This window comes from Ceratosolen solmsi, unplaced genomic scaffold, assembly GCF_000503995.2.
Source record: "Ceratosolen solmsi marchali unplaced genomic scaffold, CerSol_1.0 scaffold11, whole genome shotgun sequence".
NCBI classification, from domain to species: domain Eukaryota; kingdom Metazoa; phylum Arthropoda; class Insecta; order Hymenoptera; family Agaonidae; genus Ceratosolen; species Ceratosolen solmsi.
In genome coordinates this window covers 583,964-600,856 of record NW_011948416.1, presented here as the reverse complement: position 1 = coordinate 600,856, position 16,893 = coordinate 583,964, and the positions used below count along the sequence as shown (strand labels likewise).

Here is a 16,893-nt window from a genome sequence, read left to right as displayed (position 1 = left end):
TATCGCTTAAACTATAGACATTTATCACCCCGACTATTCAATATATGAGGAGATAGTATAAATCAGATCTAACATTCGTAACTAACTGTACTTTTATGATATCTACTATTAATAAAATTAGTTTAAAAATTCAATTTTAAACTAAAGCAGTTTAAAAAGATTACAAATATACATATGAATTAAGTCATATTATATATTTTTATATATAATATCTATATATATAATAAAATATGTTTTGTAATAGCAAATGTTTTACTTTTATATAGAAATACACTTTGTTAAAATTTTATAAAAATGGAAACCTTTTAACAGGACATAATATCGACGTCCCTACATACATTTGCAACATTAATTGTGACAAATCAAATTGAGTGAAAAAATTTATCAAAAAATATCCATCAATAGCGACCACTTTAAAACAAAACGTAAATAATATTAATGTAAACAATTTTATAATATAATTTAAAAAATTTTTGCATATATAGAAGTTTATTTTCATTTAGATATTTTGAAAGATTTGTTTACATACATATACAGATTCAAGTAAGCAAAACTAAATAAAAATAAATTAAAATTTTTCCAAAGTTATTCATAAAATTATAAAAATAATACGAATCATACGAATATTAAATTTTATAGTACTATTTATAATGAAATAATATAATAGACTTTTTGAAGTATAATTAAAAGTACTTATACTAAACGCGTCAAATTTTTTATTTATTGTAAATAACTATTGCAGACTGTCCAAATGTTCATAATTATATTCGCATTGTAGAATAGTAATAATTTTTTATGTTAATATATACATCTAATATATTGAAGGTATGAATTTTACATACACAAATTTTGCAATAAATAGGTTAAAACATTGAATATTAAATTACATCATCATGAAATTGTAAATCAGTCGAATCTTTCATTAATCCTGATAATCCCTTAATCCATTTAATACCCAATTCATTACTAAAATAATATCAAAGTCACTTAAGCTATCCTCGATCGGCATTAATGTTCGCAAATGCGATTATCGATATAACTATCAGAAACACTAAGTTTCATTCGGTTTGAAATATACAAGTATGTTTAAATTAATGAAACATAAAAAAATAATTTCATTATTTCAAATAACATTATGCCTGCACGCATTTAATATCGCTGCTAAGAGTAACTTCTCAATTTTTATTAATTTATAAAATATATGACTTTAAAAAGTAGCCTGAATCAAAATAATCATCAAGTAAAACATAGGCATTGTGGCTCTTGAAAAGTGATAACTTATATCTATCAAGCGTATTCATGAAAAAATAGCGATATCTCTATCGATACTGACATCAAACAAAATGCATAAATCTCTGGTGTAAATGAAGAAAAGCGTCGACGTTAAAAAGTTTTCTCTCAGCGGTAAACGAATCGCGTCCCCTCTCTTCCGCCCCTCAAAAGACGAAAAGCGAATTTTCCTTACCCAATTGTCGCGCTTCAGCTAAAAGCTTTCCCCAGATGCGCATAAACTCAAATCAGGTTGATGGACTCCCACTCTAGGTACCACTGCCAATGACCCGGGGATGCCCAAGAGAGGGTAAGCGTATGCCTACAGCAGTATAAAACGCTAATACGCGAATATGTATAGATCAGTCCGTGTCTAGATATAGGAATCTGTATATCTGCTGAAAAAGATTGAAAAGGCACGTAGTTGTTTATTTGTTATTTCATCTAAGTGCAGAAAGTGCTTTAAGTGCTGAGTCGTCTGAAGAATCAACATGTTGCCTGTAAGTTCATTGTGTTAATTATTTGTTAATATATTTCTCAATTTATTCTCTCCCTTCGTTATAATACGAATTTTTTAATTTGAAACTTTTTCAAATGCAATCGTTATAATCGTCACTCGAGTTTGCGATAATTCAAATTCTATAGAGAAAATCTATTGCCTCAATTCAATTAACGTTCTGAATTATATTATAAAATTTTATTGCTGAAAATTTCTATAATATAATTAATTATATGAAGATTATTTATTATACCATTTATGTATACATATATATATATATATATATATATATATATATATATATATATATATTTTTAGATTGTTTTTGCGGCCTTATGCGTGGTCACAATATCGGCTGAATCTTCATCGATCAACAGTAAGTAAGAAACTAACAGAAAATTCAAATAATTTTGTACATTTAATAAATATTTTATAATTAAATATACTCTATAAATTAAATATTTACCAATATTAAAGTCATATTAACAAAATTTACTTGCCTTTATTAAAACAATAAAGGTGTTATATAAAGATATAGTAAAGGATTAGACAAGTTAAAAAGTAAGTCGCAGTATTAAACTAATATGAAAAACCGAGTAATTAATAAATAATAATTTATTTACATGTATAAATAGATCAAATGTGCATATAATTTTATTTTTCTTTAAATAAAATATCTGTGGAGAATATTTCACTTCCGTCTTTCATAATTTCATTAATGCTATTAATGAAAATAATAGCCTCTAATTTATGGTATTTATTCATTCTATTTTATTGCCGTTATATGTGAAATAAATATAAAAATTGTTATACATTTCCTAGAAGTTATAAGGAATGAATTTATGAGTGATAATTATTATAAAAATTAAAAAAAGCCCTATAGTACTGAAGCAACAGAATAAACAGGATAGAATAATATGAAGTGACTTTATGCTTCCTTTTTGGCGCAGTACATCGAAACTTACGTCAATTTTCTATTCTCCCACTAACTTCAATATTTTCTTTTCCTTGGTCTCTAGTTAATAAGGTTACCATATATGACTATTCTATTATATAGTGTTGTTTATATTACAATATAAGTTCATTGTAACAGCTTATGGAAAGAAATATTTTTCGTGCATTAAATTAAATTCAATAATAATTCAGGTTAAATGCGTGACACCTTTAAATTGCAATTGAAATACGTACTTTAATCAAACGCATACAAAAACGTAATGTTTTCCTTTTAATCGCGCCAATAATCGCATATACTTAAAACACGGCTTTCTTCATTTATTGAGGCTGATGAGCATCGAGCGCCCGTACTTGATATTTCCTCATATCTAATATTTACCGGCTAATGGGCAAATTGCACATTGGCCGGCAAATGAAAATCCAGGCCCATAGTCGGCCGCGTGACGGCAGTTCGGCGCCTGATTGCGCCGTAGCCAAGGCGCAAAAGAAAGCAAACAGTCGTAAAAGGTTTCTGCGATGTGGCCTCCGTCGACCGGGAAATCGTTTTACGTGCCGGCGCTCCACTTTCTTTGCGCGTATATATGCGCGCCCCGTAATTGCATGCACGGCACACATGCTCAGGACCCGGGAAAAAGGGAAAATACGCCAGGTGTCAAGAAGCGATTCCCTCCTTGCCGGCTTTCACCGGAGTGGCGCCTTGTTTCCTGGCCGAAATACCCGCTTGCGTTATAATCAAAGTAGAGAAATCCACGAACAATAGAAATTGATTATCGTTATTATTGTATCCGTTCGGTTGGAACAGAATCGATTTTTTCCCCACGTTGGCGTTCATTGTTTTTATTTGTTTGCCAATAACAACGAAAATAATTATACTAATAGTAGACGCAGGCAGAAACCAGACGGGCTGCTATTCCTTTATGCGTTACTAACGGTATACGGAATAAAATATTTTTATTAACGAACCATTGGAATTTAATTTGCCAATAGTCGATTAATGATTTACATATTTGCCATAAGCGCGAGGATTTTCAAACCAAAGAAAATCAGCAATAACGTTTTTCTGGTTAAGAAAAAATATGAATTATTATTGACGCAAAGCAAAAGGGGGTCTTTTACACTACGAAGAGAAATTAAATTAAAATTTAGTAGAATGAGCTTACAGGCAACAGGTATTTATAATCATAGGAACTATTTAACTTGGTAGAAAAGGCACACATCAATATAAAAAGTTGAGAAGAAGGTTGAGAAGAACTTATAGCCGCTCTACAATCAAGTAGATTCCAATTAATCATGAAATTAAAAAAAAACCGCAAATATAAATATAGTCTTTTTTATATGAATAATTATCAAGATAGTAGATTACTTTACAGATATTACTATATATATCATATTGGATAAACTGTGAATTGTATTAAAGCATATATTCATGTTAGAATGAGCTATTTGTAAAACTATACATAAATAACAGAATTTTAGCCGCCTTTTAAAATTTTAGTAAAAACAAGATAACAAATCCACAATAGTAATGGTAGCTTAAGTTAACTGAGCGAAAATTAAAACGATAGATAATTTAAAAGGTTTCGATTGGTTTTATAAGGTTACTCCTCGGGTCCAAGTAGCACGCGAGACTACGAATATAGTGGAAGCGGATACTCGAATGAAAAGCCCAATTACGGTGACCTCGGGAGTACTTCTTTCGTCACCTCTAGTGGATCTCCTTATTCAAAAAGCGATTCACTTTTCGTATCTGATTCCAGTACTGACAGGTATTCACCAATTTTATCTTAAGTAATATAAGCAAATAACTGCCAAGAATTTAAATGTCCTAGGTCCTAATTCATGATGTTCAAGATATGCCCGATTTTATCATTCTTTAAAAATGTTTAATAAAACTGTAATAATAAATAACACGCGTGAATATTCTCACGATAAACTACAAAAAATTGTTTTCATCCGATTATATTGCAATGCAATTCGTACATTTGGTATAAAATAACTTGTTTAAAATATGTCTTTGATCACTTGAATCCTTAATACTTAATAACGTCACAAGAAAATTATAGAATCAGTGTTTTCCAATTACATACGATGATTCTAAAACACGAATATCCAGATATTTTCCTATAATATTGTGATATCAGCTACTATTAGATTATTGTTATATTAATAATTTTTAATCTACATATTCGTATAAATGGCACTTTCCTTATTTCATATATTGAAAGCGCATACAGCTTAAACAGCTGTTCAAAAAATTTTTAAGGCAATCGATACATAATAACGATTAACTTATATCGCATAGCGGAGACCCTCGCGCAAGCCTTACGAGTAGCTTCTACAAAAGCAAATTCGGTAGCGAGGCCGTAGTAAACGCTATAAGACCAAGTTCGAGCTCCTCATCTGGGAGTGTCACTTCTTCGGCGCCATTGGAACAAGCCGGCAGTCGGTATATCAACGGTGGAGAGTATCCCCAGGGAAACTCTGCGGGCTATTATGAGAATAACGGTGGAGCCGGCGGTGTCCAACCTGGGGCTTCTTCCGCCAGCGAGTACCCCGGAAGTTACGCGTCTGCTGGTTACAGGGAGCGCGGACCCTCCGAGCACTATCGACAACCGAGCGAATACAGTCAGTCTAGACCCATCTACAGTGGATACTCTGGCGTCGGCGAATATACCCAACTCCGGCCGACGAGCTACAGTCATGGGTAAGCATTTATCTTACGTAGGTCTAACATATTCTGGAAGCACAGATTTTCATTCGAGGAAAATTTATTAATACCATCATTTTGTTCCTGTCGCAACACTATCTAAGTTCTTACTAATAAGTGTGTACGCACGTGAGGTGTAATTAGTATATTTTATAAAAACATTAATATTTATCAATAAAAAGATATAATAATAATTATCAATGAGTATGGAACGTAGATTTACCAATATTTATTCGATACGTACAGTCCAGCAACTGATTTGTCCCATTATGAATTAAAATAAGTCGATTCGACAATATATAAAGGAACTCTTTTATGCGATAAGGAACATTTTAATTCATTCTAACACTGTTAAAATCATGAACGAATATATTACGCAAGTACTGTGGTTAACTTTCAATGATAAGTAAAATAAAATTATAATTAGTAATTATAAAACAGATTTTCCATTACCTGCATATTCCCAGGGTTTTAAGGAAATAAATATTTCAGTTTTTCTACATCTCTAAAATCTTATGTTTTATACTTTCTTAGATACTTCTTAGAATTAATTATTTTGTTTGTTACTTTAAATACGAAACTGGAGTACTATTTATGTAAAAGAACATTACCTAGTACAGGCGAATGAGCGTTTAAATTAGAATACTATGGCTTCGTAAACTTTTACTAACAAATTGTAAATTTCCCGGTTTAATTAATAAACGAATGTGATACAAATGCTTAATTACATATCTTTTTAAGAGAAAGTGATCTGTGTGCACCATTAGGCAATAACATCGGGTAAAAGAAAAAGTTTTCACTACAATAACTAAATAATATCCAACTCCTTGCGTTTAACATTACATTTCTATAAAAGACGTAGATATATGAATGAATAACAATGAAATCATCGATCTAACTTTAAAGACATTATAATGACAGAATCTAAATCCAAGCACTTCGAACCGACTCTTCCTCCGCCGCCCCTTTTTGATTCGCTCACTCTTCCTAAAAACTTACACTCTCGGCATGTAAATATGAAATCGTCCCCAATAGGAACCCTATGGCCTCAGCACTCGTTGGGGGTGAATACCCAAGCGCTCCACACCACCACCTCCATCAGCACCAGCAGCAGCAGCAGCAGAACCACCACCACCACCGCGAATATCCCTACATCTACAAAACCTATGTAACGAGTAGTACCGGAGGGAGTAGTAGTGGTGGACCTTCGAGCAAGTATCAGACAGTCCTCGGCGCTCTTAAGAGTCTCTTCACTGGCGGTGGCAGCGGCGGCTCTGACCCAGCATCCAGCGCCACCCACGTACCGGCCTATTATTCCTCTAATAGCGCAATGCACGCAGCTGCGCATCACGGACCAACTTATTCCCAGTCTGCCCCCACAGGACCTGGTTACTATTTTGCCTCGGGGTAGGTTCGATCGATCCCGAGCTTTCGATACGCTTGCAAAAGCTTCTGTTGTTTGGTATGCACTGACACGAGCAACTGTCGAATGCAAAACGTGCCTGGATAAAAGTTATAGCGTCCCTTCCATTGAGAAGAATGACCTTTTGTCAATATTATCGTTTTACTTATCAAGCATTACAAAATCGAATTTTATCAAAAATACTTTTTATGCATCTGTATGCGCATTGTATAGGTGTGTTACAGCTCGATATAAAATATTTAATTGAGTTAAATACAATTTCATTTAACATATAAATCTTCAGCATAAATAGTTAAATAGATTACTATATTTTTCCAGAATTAAACTTTCTTAAGACATTTTTCGGAATTTTTTATTCTAACACAAATAATGAGATTTCCACTTTACAATTCAAATGCCCGTTTCATGTTTCATGCTAAATGATTAAATTTCGTACTCTAAGTTTATTATCATTATTATTATTATTATTATTATTAAATTTTTATTTTTTTATATTTTAAAAAATTCACGCTTTCATATCAGATAATATTTATTCGAATTACTATCGACTTTCGTTTCTTATAATTTTTTGCTAAAAATATATTTTGTGATGAATATTAAATTTGGTATGTCTATCGACTGTTTTTTTCATTCATTAACAATTACACATATATCTTAGTAAAATCTTTATGTAATTATATTCATTATAAAATATGTAGAAATAATTTTGTATTATGATTATTGTTTACAAGTAGTTTCATAATACTGTATAGTAACTTCTCGATGAAAATCGTCAGTGAAAACATTTAATTTAAAATTTGATTTACGTAAATATACTAGGTATCTTTGATAATTAAGAAAATCTCATTAAATAATCAAATAATTCTTTAGTAAGATTATTTATAAAATAGAATTAAAAGAAAAATAACTGTTATTTTTTAAGTGAAGTATTAATTAGTAATAATTTAACGTAGTTAATTGATTTGAGCGTTATTCTTAAAATTACTGAGAATATATGATTTAATTGTAGAAATTGTCTCATAATCAAATATCTAAACAAAAATTTACTACTAACTGTAATAATGTACTCAGGGTTCAAGTTCAAAATAAAGCACTTTAATAAAATGACATATTGTGGTTGATGAAGAATTCGTTTGGATGTTAACACGAAACTTCGTATTCTCTAGTCCTGGAGTTTCTGCCTCTGGTTCACTCTATTCCAAGAGCTACCCGACAATGCGCTTCATGTCAAGCGGCACCAACGCCAGCAACAAAATTATTGTAATTAGAGACAATGGCAGTACTCATTCATCGAGTTACTCGAATAACGGAGGTTCAATCACTGGCGCATCCTCGAGCTACCCAGCGAAGAGTAAAATCTCCAACTTCGCTCCATCCAACACGGGATATGCATATGTCGCGGGCTCGCCAAGTGTCCTGGTTAGTTAATAAAACAGTTGATTCTTTGTGAAGTTTTATGGCTAATAAAGCTCGATGATACCATAGAAACAGGTCAATATCATCAATGCAATGCAATTTTTCAAAGCTGACTTAACATATTTTGTAAGAAGTGATATTTCGCATTATTAAAACATTCATATTACAATACTTATTATTTATTTAATCTAAATTCGGCAACTATGAATAGGATTTTTACATCAGTATTTAACAGTGGAGAATGAGAAAACGTAAATTTATTGATTAGTATTTGTGGCAGGTGATGCCGATTTTAAATATCGAAGAAAACAAATATAAAGCATAAGTTAAATGGAAAACTTAGCTTGCGAAAAATAATTTACAAAACGTATCCTAAAAGCTAGTCCAAAATAAATTATGACATAAATTACAAAATAAATTATTATAATCCAACGACAATTAAATTAATTTGTGAAAGGAAAATAAGTTATCGCGTAACTTATAATTACATATTTTTAATAATTATGTATAAATAGCAGGGTTATACAAGTGGCTCAAGTAGCGGATATCCTGGCGGATACTCAAACGGTGCAAGTTTCACAGGTAGTCACGGAGGCAGTACCTTCCTCGGATACTCGGCTTAATGCGTAACGCTGGATGACGGGCGTTGTGTTGTCCTGGCATGGAAGTATTCCCGTGCACTGCTGAGTTAAAAACGTGCAATTTAAAGCAGGAGTACAATATAGTATAGGGGGAAAAAAAAATTGCCTCGAACAAAATTATTGATGACTTGTTTGACACACGCAATTTGTTGCCTTGCCTTTTCTTAACGAATTCCTTTGATTTTATTTCTTTAAATAATGTATAAAATGGTTTATTTCTCTTTTGTGATTCTTTAAATTATTTTATTATCATTGAGATTTTATTACAAATTTAACTAAAATCAAGAGAATTTATAGTATTATTTATATAATGTATTTCAATGCTTATTATTTTTTTTGTCTATTTTTATTTATTTATTTATATATATATATATAATTAACGTTTAAAGTATTCGAATGGAATGGTCAAAATATATATTGGTAAATATCACATTAATGAAAAAAACGATTGTGATAGAATATCTGACGAAACACTTAAAATAATTTCTATACATCTTTCTAAATACTCGCACGAATACAGTTTGTAGTTATATAGAACTAAGCTTGCATAGAACTGTGCGGTAAAAAGCTAAAAGTTATTAAGCAGCTGTTTATAAGAGATGCGCTAGAAAAGAAATTGAAGTCGAAATCGTAAAGTACCTGAGTCTTTTGCTTTACGCGAGGGGAAAATACGTGTATTTCCATAATGGAACAAACAAAAATAGTAACATGCACATAGATAAAAAAAATTAATTAATACAAAAATTAAATTATATTAGTACGATATAAACTTTTTTTGTTAAGATCTCTATCAATTTTAAGATATTTGTTTTTAGCGCGACATGTAATTGACACGGAAATGTTATTTAAAGAATTTGGATATTATAATTTAAATATTCATAAATAATAGGAAACTGAGTTGATGCATTATACTTAACTCAATGAGTAATCTATTTTCAATTTTTTATAATATTTTATTCAAGATGTAACAAAAAAAATTATATTTTTATACACTGATCTAAATTTTACAGAAGTGAATCGGGTATCTTATCGATACATGCTGTGCTTAAATTTGTGAATATTTATTAAAATGTATTCGTAATATAATGCCTATCTAGCTATATTTTCTAGGCAGTTGTGTTTGTATTGATTTTGTTAATAAAAATATTTTAATTGACAAAGAGTGCATATATTATTTATGAAAAAGAAATTTAACGTTAAATTTTTTAATTTATTTTCTCAATTTATTTCCTTTCGGCCAGAAGATGGAGGAGTGCGCATTATTTTTGGTTTTGCTAAAAAAACAGCTTCTTCATTGTCTTGAAATTTTATTCCGCCTTTACTAATACCCATTGACTTGTTGAAAGAATTACTAAAATATATATTAAAATTAATTATTTGATTTATCTGTAAAACGTATCGTGTATAAATAATTAAATTAATAAATTTATAAATGAAAAACTTTTTAAAATAATGTTTATTTAATTTGTACTTAAATATAAAATATTTTTAACTGATTTGATTGAAATTAGTTTGCCCAAATGTTGTACAATTATTTCTTTTGAATATAAACGTTTATTTGTTATATTCAAAAATAATAATTTATAATGTAATATAACATTAATCATTATTTACGTATCTGTGATTTAAAAGTAAGAAATGAATAAAATCCAATCATATTAAAATAAAATTATTCAAATAAGTATTTACATAATGGATAAGTTTATTTATATTTCAGTTATATATCAATATAGTTTTTTAGAATCCAAAGAATTATAATTTAATTATTTTAAAATATACATAAATACTCACAATTCTTCTGTAGTACTGTTTTTCGTAGATACTACCAACAGAAAATTAGTAGTTAAAAATCATTTGTTCTCATTAAAATATGGAATTATGTTAAATTGTTACATACTTTCTGTTTTACAATCATTGAATTGAGTTCTACTTGGATCAATAATCTTTGAGACATTTAATTCTACCTTCCTACTCTGTCTAAAACATGAAATATATAATAATTATTAAAAGCTAGAAAATGATAAAAAAAAATAAAGTAACTATTTTAGAACTTTTTTATAGCCGTTATTTTATTGCTAAAATTCATGTTTAATTCATTTAATTATATTGATAGAAAAAAATTTTTCTTTATTTTATAATTTTTTATAAATCATTTATAAAAACTGTTTAAAAGAAAATTGTTGATAAATAATTTTTTTTGTTATTTCATTTTCTTGCATTAATTACATTAATTAATTTAAAATATGAAGTCTTATTTTAAAAAGTCAGTAAATGAAGTAAATAAACTTAAATGAACATAAAACAAAATGAAAAAATAATTAATATAACATAAAAATTATAAATTATATATATAATTAAAAAAATACATAATTTAATAAATTATATATAATTAAAATATATTATTATATATAATTATGAAACATAAATTATAAAAAAAATACCTGATGCCTAGTATCTGAACAAATATCCTGTAGCTAATCGAAGATAGACACTATAATTTCTTTTTTTAGTATTGAATTTCGTTGATTAGATTATTTCGTATTTTATTAAGTAATGCCTACAGATTACTTAAATTAAAAATAAATTTAATCTATTCATAATTTAATTTATATTTTAAAATTAGTATAAATTACAAAAATTATAATGAAAATAAATTAATCTTTTTATTAAAAATTAATCTAAATAGAATTATGCAATATTTACTAACTTAGATAAATAATTAACTATAGGTTTAGTAGATATGTTTAATATCTTTTTAGTAGAGTGATCTTTTGGCTGTAAAATAAAAGTTGGAATAGAATAACATGTATCCAATAAATTTTCTCCCTGCAATTCTCCTACAGGAACTTCAAGAGGATCATTTTCATCTAGTTCTTTTTCTAAAACATTAAATATATCCTGTAAAAGAAATATTAAATTTAATTTCGTAAAAAAAAATTTATTCGTTAAATAAAACTGTTAACTTACATCATCTTCATCTGGAAATTCGTCGTCATCTGATAAGCTTTCATTACATTCCCTCTTATGGATTTTTAAAGTATGTAAAATATTTCTTCTTTAATAAAAATATAAAAAATAAAAATAAATATAGATAATTTATTTATAAACTATTTTTTACAATAAATTGAAGTACAGTTTAATATTAAAAATTTACCTTAATTCTTCATCACTTTCCATACAATAATATTCCAAAATTTCTGTAAGATGTAATTTTTTAGCCTCCTTATTTATTTCATTATTTAATAAAAAATTTTGTAATGCACCGTTTATATATGGCAATATCTAAATATAAAAACAAAAACAATATTGACAAAATTTTAAGACATTATTTATGTATAATGTAATACATACTGATACACAATCTGTCGATAATAAGGTTATCATTGTTGAAACTAATAATGATGCAATTAATGATGCTCTAGACCGTGCAGAGCTATGCAGAGAAAGATTCATTAATAAAGCACAGGAATATTCTAATCTATAGGCTCTCACTTTGAAATTTTCAGTATTTAAATGATAGATTAACCACTCAACCAAATTGACTTCAATCATATAATTTCTCTCCTGTTTTCGTAAAGACATTTTTTGAAGAGTAGCTAAAAGCATATCAAGGGTAATGGGATCATTCGCCATATTACTACAATTATCTAAATATACAATAATCTGTAAGTAAAATTAATTTTAATTTAATAAAATGAATAACTTGAATATATAAAAAATGAGTAAAACTTTTTAATCTAGATATACAAAAAATATGTTTACTCTAAAATAATATAATAAAAATATTCTTACAGTGTTTAATGCTATTGGATTAGAGGATAAGTAAATTCTACCACAACTCAATGATGCTAAAGTATTTAAAAATCGCGAAGTTGTTTGCTGCATAATATTTATAGAAGTTGTTGAATTAATTGGTTGCAATAAATAAAGTAAAATATTATTCTCGTTAATATCTAATATATTTTCTTGTAATTCTAATAAATCCTTATTAGTATATTCATGAATAATATCATCTCGTTGCTTCGGTTGATTTAACGTAAGCTTCTAAAAAATTATATCATTTGTTAATAAAAATGTTATATGATCTTAATAATAATTTATATAATAGTCTGTTCAATTTTATTTATTTAAAAATCTATAAAAATATCTATAAAATCAGTGAATGGACTATTTTATGGATATACATTTTATGGAATTTACTTGACGTAATGCTTGCAGTAATAGTAATTTAATTTTAATGTCACCAAATTTTAAATGGAGTTTTATTTTCTTATAGTCCAATAATTTAGGAAATAGTGAAATATTATTTAGAATATTTTTGTTGTCAGTATCTACATCCTGTAAAACAAATTTTTATGACAATAATTGAAAAATATTATTGTTCAAGAAAAAATTGTTTTAATGTTGTCACATACCTCTGAATTAGAATGTGTATTTCTATTGACTCTATTAGGAAATATTTTCAAACAAGCTTGTAAAATCATATCTAAATGAACGGGTTGACCTTGCACAGAATTTTCTAAAGAAACAGTCAGAATTTCAGCAATCTCATTTATTTTCAAATAATCCTCGTGAAGTTTGTAAAAATGAAATTTTAATTTTTGATAGTGCTTGTGAAGATTGAACAAACGCAATTTTATTATATTAAGCTCATCATTATTTATGGAGGGTTTGTCAGCAGTGACAATACTAGAAGTTACTACATTTGATATATGACATGGTTCACTCATTAATGCACTGTCAGTTTCAATAGCGCTTATAAGTGTTTGGGTACTCTTGCTTAAATTAAAATAATTTATTAATACAATCAAATATAATGAATAGCACAATTCAAACATTTTTATTTGTCAAATTGTGTTTTTTTAAATTTAATTAATATATATTTTATTAAAAAATTTTATAACTTTAAATTTAAATTTAAACCTACTTTGTACTTAAATTGTCATCTTCAGTTCTATTGGCGTAATGTACAGCCCAATCTTCTATTTGATTATTTTTAATAGCTGAATAAATAATTTGATCTTTCGATATTGACTTGCTCTTACATTTAGTAAATTTATTTACGTGTTTAATCGCATTATCAGAAAAATTATTACTCGTTAATGGCAGAGTTCTTATTACAGGTACATCTCTACATTTATTTACATTTGTAGATAAAAGATGGCGAAAGACTTGTAATTGTTGTTTGTATAAAAGACTCTCGTTCTAAACATGACAAATAGAAATATTCATATATACCAACAAAAAAGTGTGTAAATATAAAGTGATAATTCTTTCCCATCTATTATTTTTACCTGAAAAAATGCCTGTACAAATTTTTCTATTTCTATAGTTAGTTGTTCGAGCCAATCAATGCTAAATATATGACTCATAGATTCATCTTCTTCTGGATTAACAATATTTGGTAAAGTAAAGAGTGTCATAAATGAGCTATCTTTCAATTCCATTATCAATTTTTGTCCATCGATAGATTTTATAAAATATTCCAATTGCTTCATATTATCAACTGCTATGTTATCTTGTTCATCATCAAACTCCTGTATTAAAAAAAATTAAATTTATTTTAAGATATTAGTAAGTAAATTAAATAATAATTTATTGATATTACAATACCTTTTCATTGCTAATTGTTATATATTTATCAACAAAATTCTCCAAAATTTGGGACACTTTACTTGAGCAATTGGAAACTATAGATTTTTAAAAGTGAAATAGTCATAAAATAAGGTATGATCTTTAAATTATTATTATTATATATTTATATTTAAATACTACAGTAAACAATGAATTAATAAATGACAGTTTTTATATTATATTAATATAAAATTTAATTTATAAGTTACTAATTTTACATAAAATAAAAGCATAATTTCTTGTTGAACCTAATTTATTTAAATTTTACTGAAAAAATTTTTCATACCACAATTGATATTCTGATGCAGTTGAACAATGCGTATTGGTAAAATAGCATAATGAACTCTCAATTTTAATGTCATTATTTTATATTCAATGGATTCTTTCAAGTCTAATGGAAATGATGAATTCCAGATCTATAATAAAATAATATTTAAAATTATTGCAATATTAATATCTTGGTAAAAATAAATAATATATACTTTAAAGAATTTCTGCCAATTTCCAGATAAATATTCTGCCATAATTTTATTACAATTTTGCGAGGCCATTCCACTTGTTATAAAATATTAATTCTTAACATTTATTATTGAATTAATAATTACTTTATTACTGGTACAATGTGAAAAACAAAAAATATAACTACAATATATTTTTTGTGGTTATTTTTTATTTAAAAAGAATTAAGTAAAGAAGATAAATATAGAAAATGTACAAATATAAGATATATTTAAAAAAAAATTATGTACTAGAATATACTTGTTCAATATCAAATTTATATCATTTTCAATGAAAACATTAATTATAATTAATCTTTCGAATAAATTATATAATCATCAATTAATTAATACAATTAAAATAATTATGAAATGCAATGCATAAAATATTCTATTATGTAAAGATATATTTAATTAATCTTCTGTGTTTAACTCTGAATTTTCCGGCGCTTTTATTACATGTGCACAACAAAAACTTGTACGATGATTCATTATTTTCCTTTATATTTCAAATTAGAAAATCAATAAGAAAAGAAAATCAATAATTAATGAAAGTAGAACAGCATCCAAGTAATTCCAAATAATTCTTTAATATTAATATTAGTATTAAAAATCAAATTGAAATTATAATGTTTTATAATTTTATGCGCATATTAAAAGTAATTAATATAGCATTTAAATAATGTATATTATAAATTGTAGCGTAAAATATTTTCTTACTACGTATTCTTACGCAAAGTTTAAAAGACCAAGTACTCAAAAAAGTATTAATTATTAAACTAATTATTTCCGATAAACGAGATAAGAACAAACATTAAAATAAATTGTTAAATTGCAGAGCAAATTTTTTTTTCTAAATCGATTTGTCATTTGATTCAGAAAAAATCCTTAAACATGTGATGACACTGTCGTCTGCGAGACCACACAACAATACACAACGCAACCACTACTCATGCAAATACATAAGAAATACAATTAGCCTATAGATAGCGCAACGTTCGCTTTATCTCTCAATGCCAAATAGCCAAATGTGATATTATTACTAATATGTTTGGAATAAAAATTTTCAAACAAAATGTCTCCTGTCCGCAACATTTGATCTTCGTAAATTAAGCCGTACCCATCATTCGACCATAAATAAAATGTGAAGGAAATAAATGCTTATAAGAAAGTATCCCGATCGATCCTTTTAAGGAATCTCCCATGGAAGGAACATACTCGAGCAACCGCTGGTGAACGAGAGCTAATTTGAGTAACCTGGAAAAAGAAGAAGCGCTCTCTGTATTTTCTCTATTCGTCCCCGTTCTCACGTACCTCCTAATTAAATTTTTCTCTCTAAATACATCGCGCAAAAAGAAACGGACAACCTACATATTATATTCTGGGTCTTTTCACGCTTTCCGCTCTCCGCTCGCCGCTCTCCGTACAAAACTACAATCTGAAAATTGAGTTGCTCGCACTATTCATCCTTTCAAGCGAGTGTGCGAGCGAACACGTATCCTAGTGTAACCTCAGCACACGAAGGTTCTCGAGATCTGTCCCTCCCGTCTGTCAGAATAAAAAACACCAACACCAATCCGACTCCATCTCCACATGGAAACGTTAAACATTATTACTTTAAGACAGTAATTCGGTAAACACGGGGGCGACTTACGGGGACGACCCCGGGATCCTCGTGTGCGAAGAGATAATGATTCAAGTTCCGATTTTCGTTGCGCACTTGGAGGTCGAACTCTGACAGAACTTAAGGGCAAGTATCAACCTGCGTTATATAAGTCCAAGTAAAAGCGCGCGTAAAAGACCGCTGCTGCGGTCCAAATTAATCCTGTGTGTGACGTGCGTGACGTGCGTAC

The 16,893-nt window shown here is 28.2% G+C and overlaps 2 protein-coding genes across 3 annotated transcripts; one reads left to right on the top strand and one right to left on the bottom strand.

The window, feature by feature from the left end:
- The first annotated feature begins 1,634 nt into the window (after positions 1–1,634).
- LOC105359132 (uncharacterized transmembrane protein DDB_G0289901-like) lies at positions 1,635–8,997 on the top strand. Of its 2 annotated transcripts, none has more exons than XM_011495632.1 (7): positions 1,635–1,769; positions 2,087–2,144; positions 4,320–4,488; positions 5,025–5,426; positions 6,465–6,836; positions 8,019–8,271; positions 8,787–8,997. In XM_011495632.1, exons 1-7 carry the CDS (start codon positions 1,761–1,763, stop codon positions 8,889–8,891), a joined length of 1,368 nt encoding a protein of 455 aa, XP_011493934.1. In that variant the 5' UTR covers positions 1,635–1,760; the 3' UTR covers positions 8,892–8,997. The 2 variants fall into 2 exon arrangements, with proteins under 2 accessions (XP_011493934.1, XP_011493933.1); XM_011495631.1 differs by having other exon boundaries at positions 8,784–8,996.
- Positions 8,998–9,935: 938 nt separating this feature from the next.
- Positions 9,936–15,114, bottom strand: LOC105359436 (lisH domain-containing protein ARMC9). Its single transcript, XM_011496048.1, has 16 exons — positions 15,026–15,114; positions 14,830–14,959; positions 14,523–14,599; positions 14,204–14,446; positions 13,837–14,114; positions 13,321–13,688; positions 13,110–13,240; positions 12,870–12,953; positions 12,702–12,815; positions 12,261–12,572; positions 12,064–12,191; positions 11,877–11,964; positions 11,617–11,807; positions 10,807–10,886; positions 10,701–10,728; positions 9,936–10,260 (listed from the first exon to the last, which is right to left on the bottom strand). Exons 1-16 carry the CDS (start codon positions 15,092–15,094, stop codon positions 10,128–10,130), a joined length of 2,454 nt encoding a protein of 817 aa, XP_011494350.1. The 5' UTR covers positions 15,095–15,114; the 3' UTR covers positions 9,936–10,127.
- Positions 15,115–16,893: the final 1,779 nt, after the last annotated feature.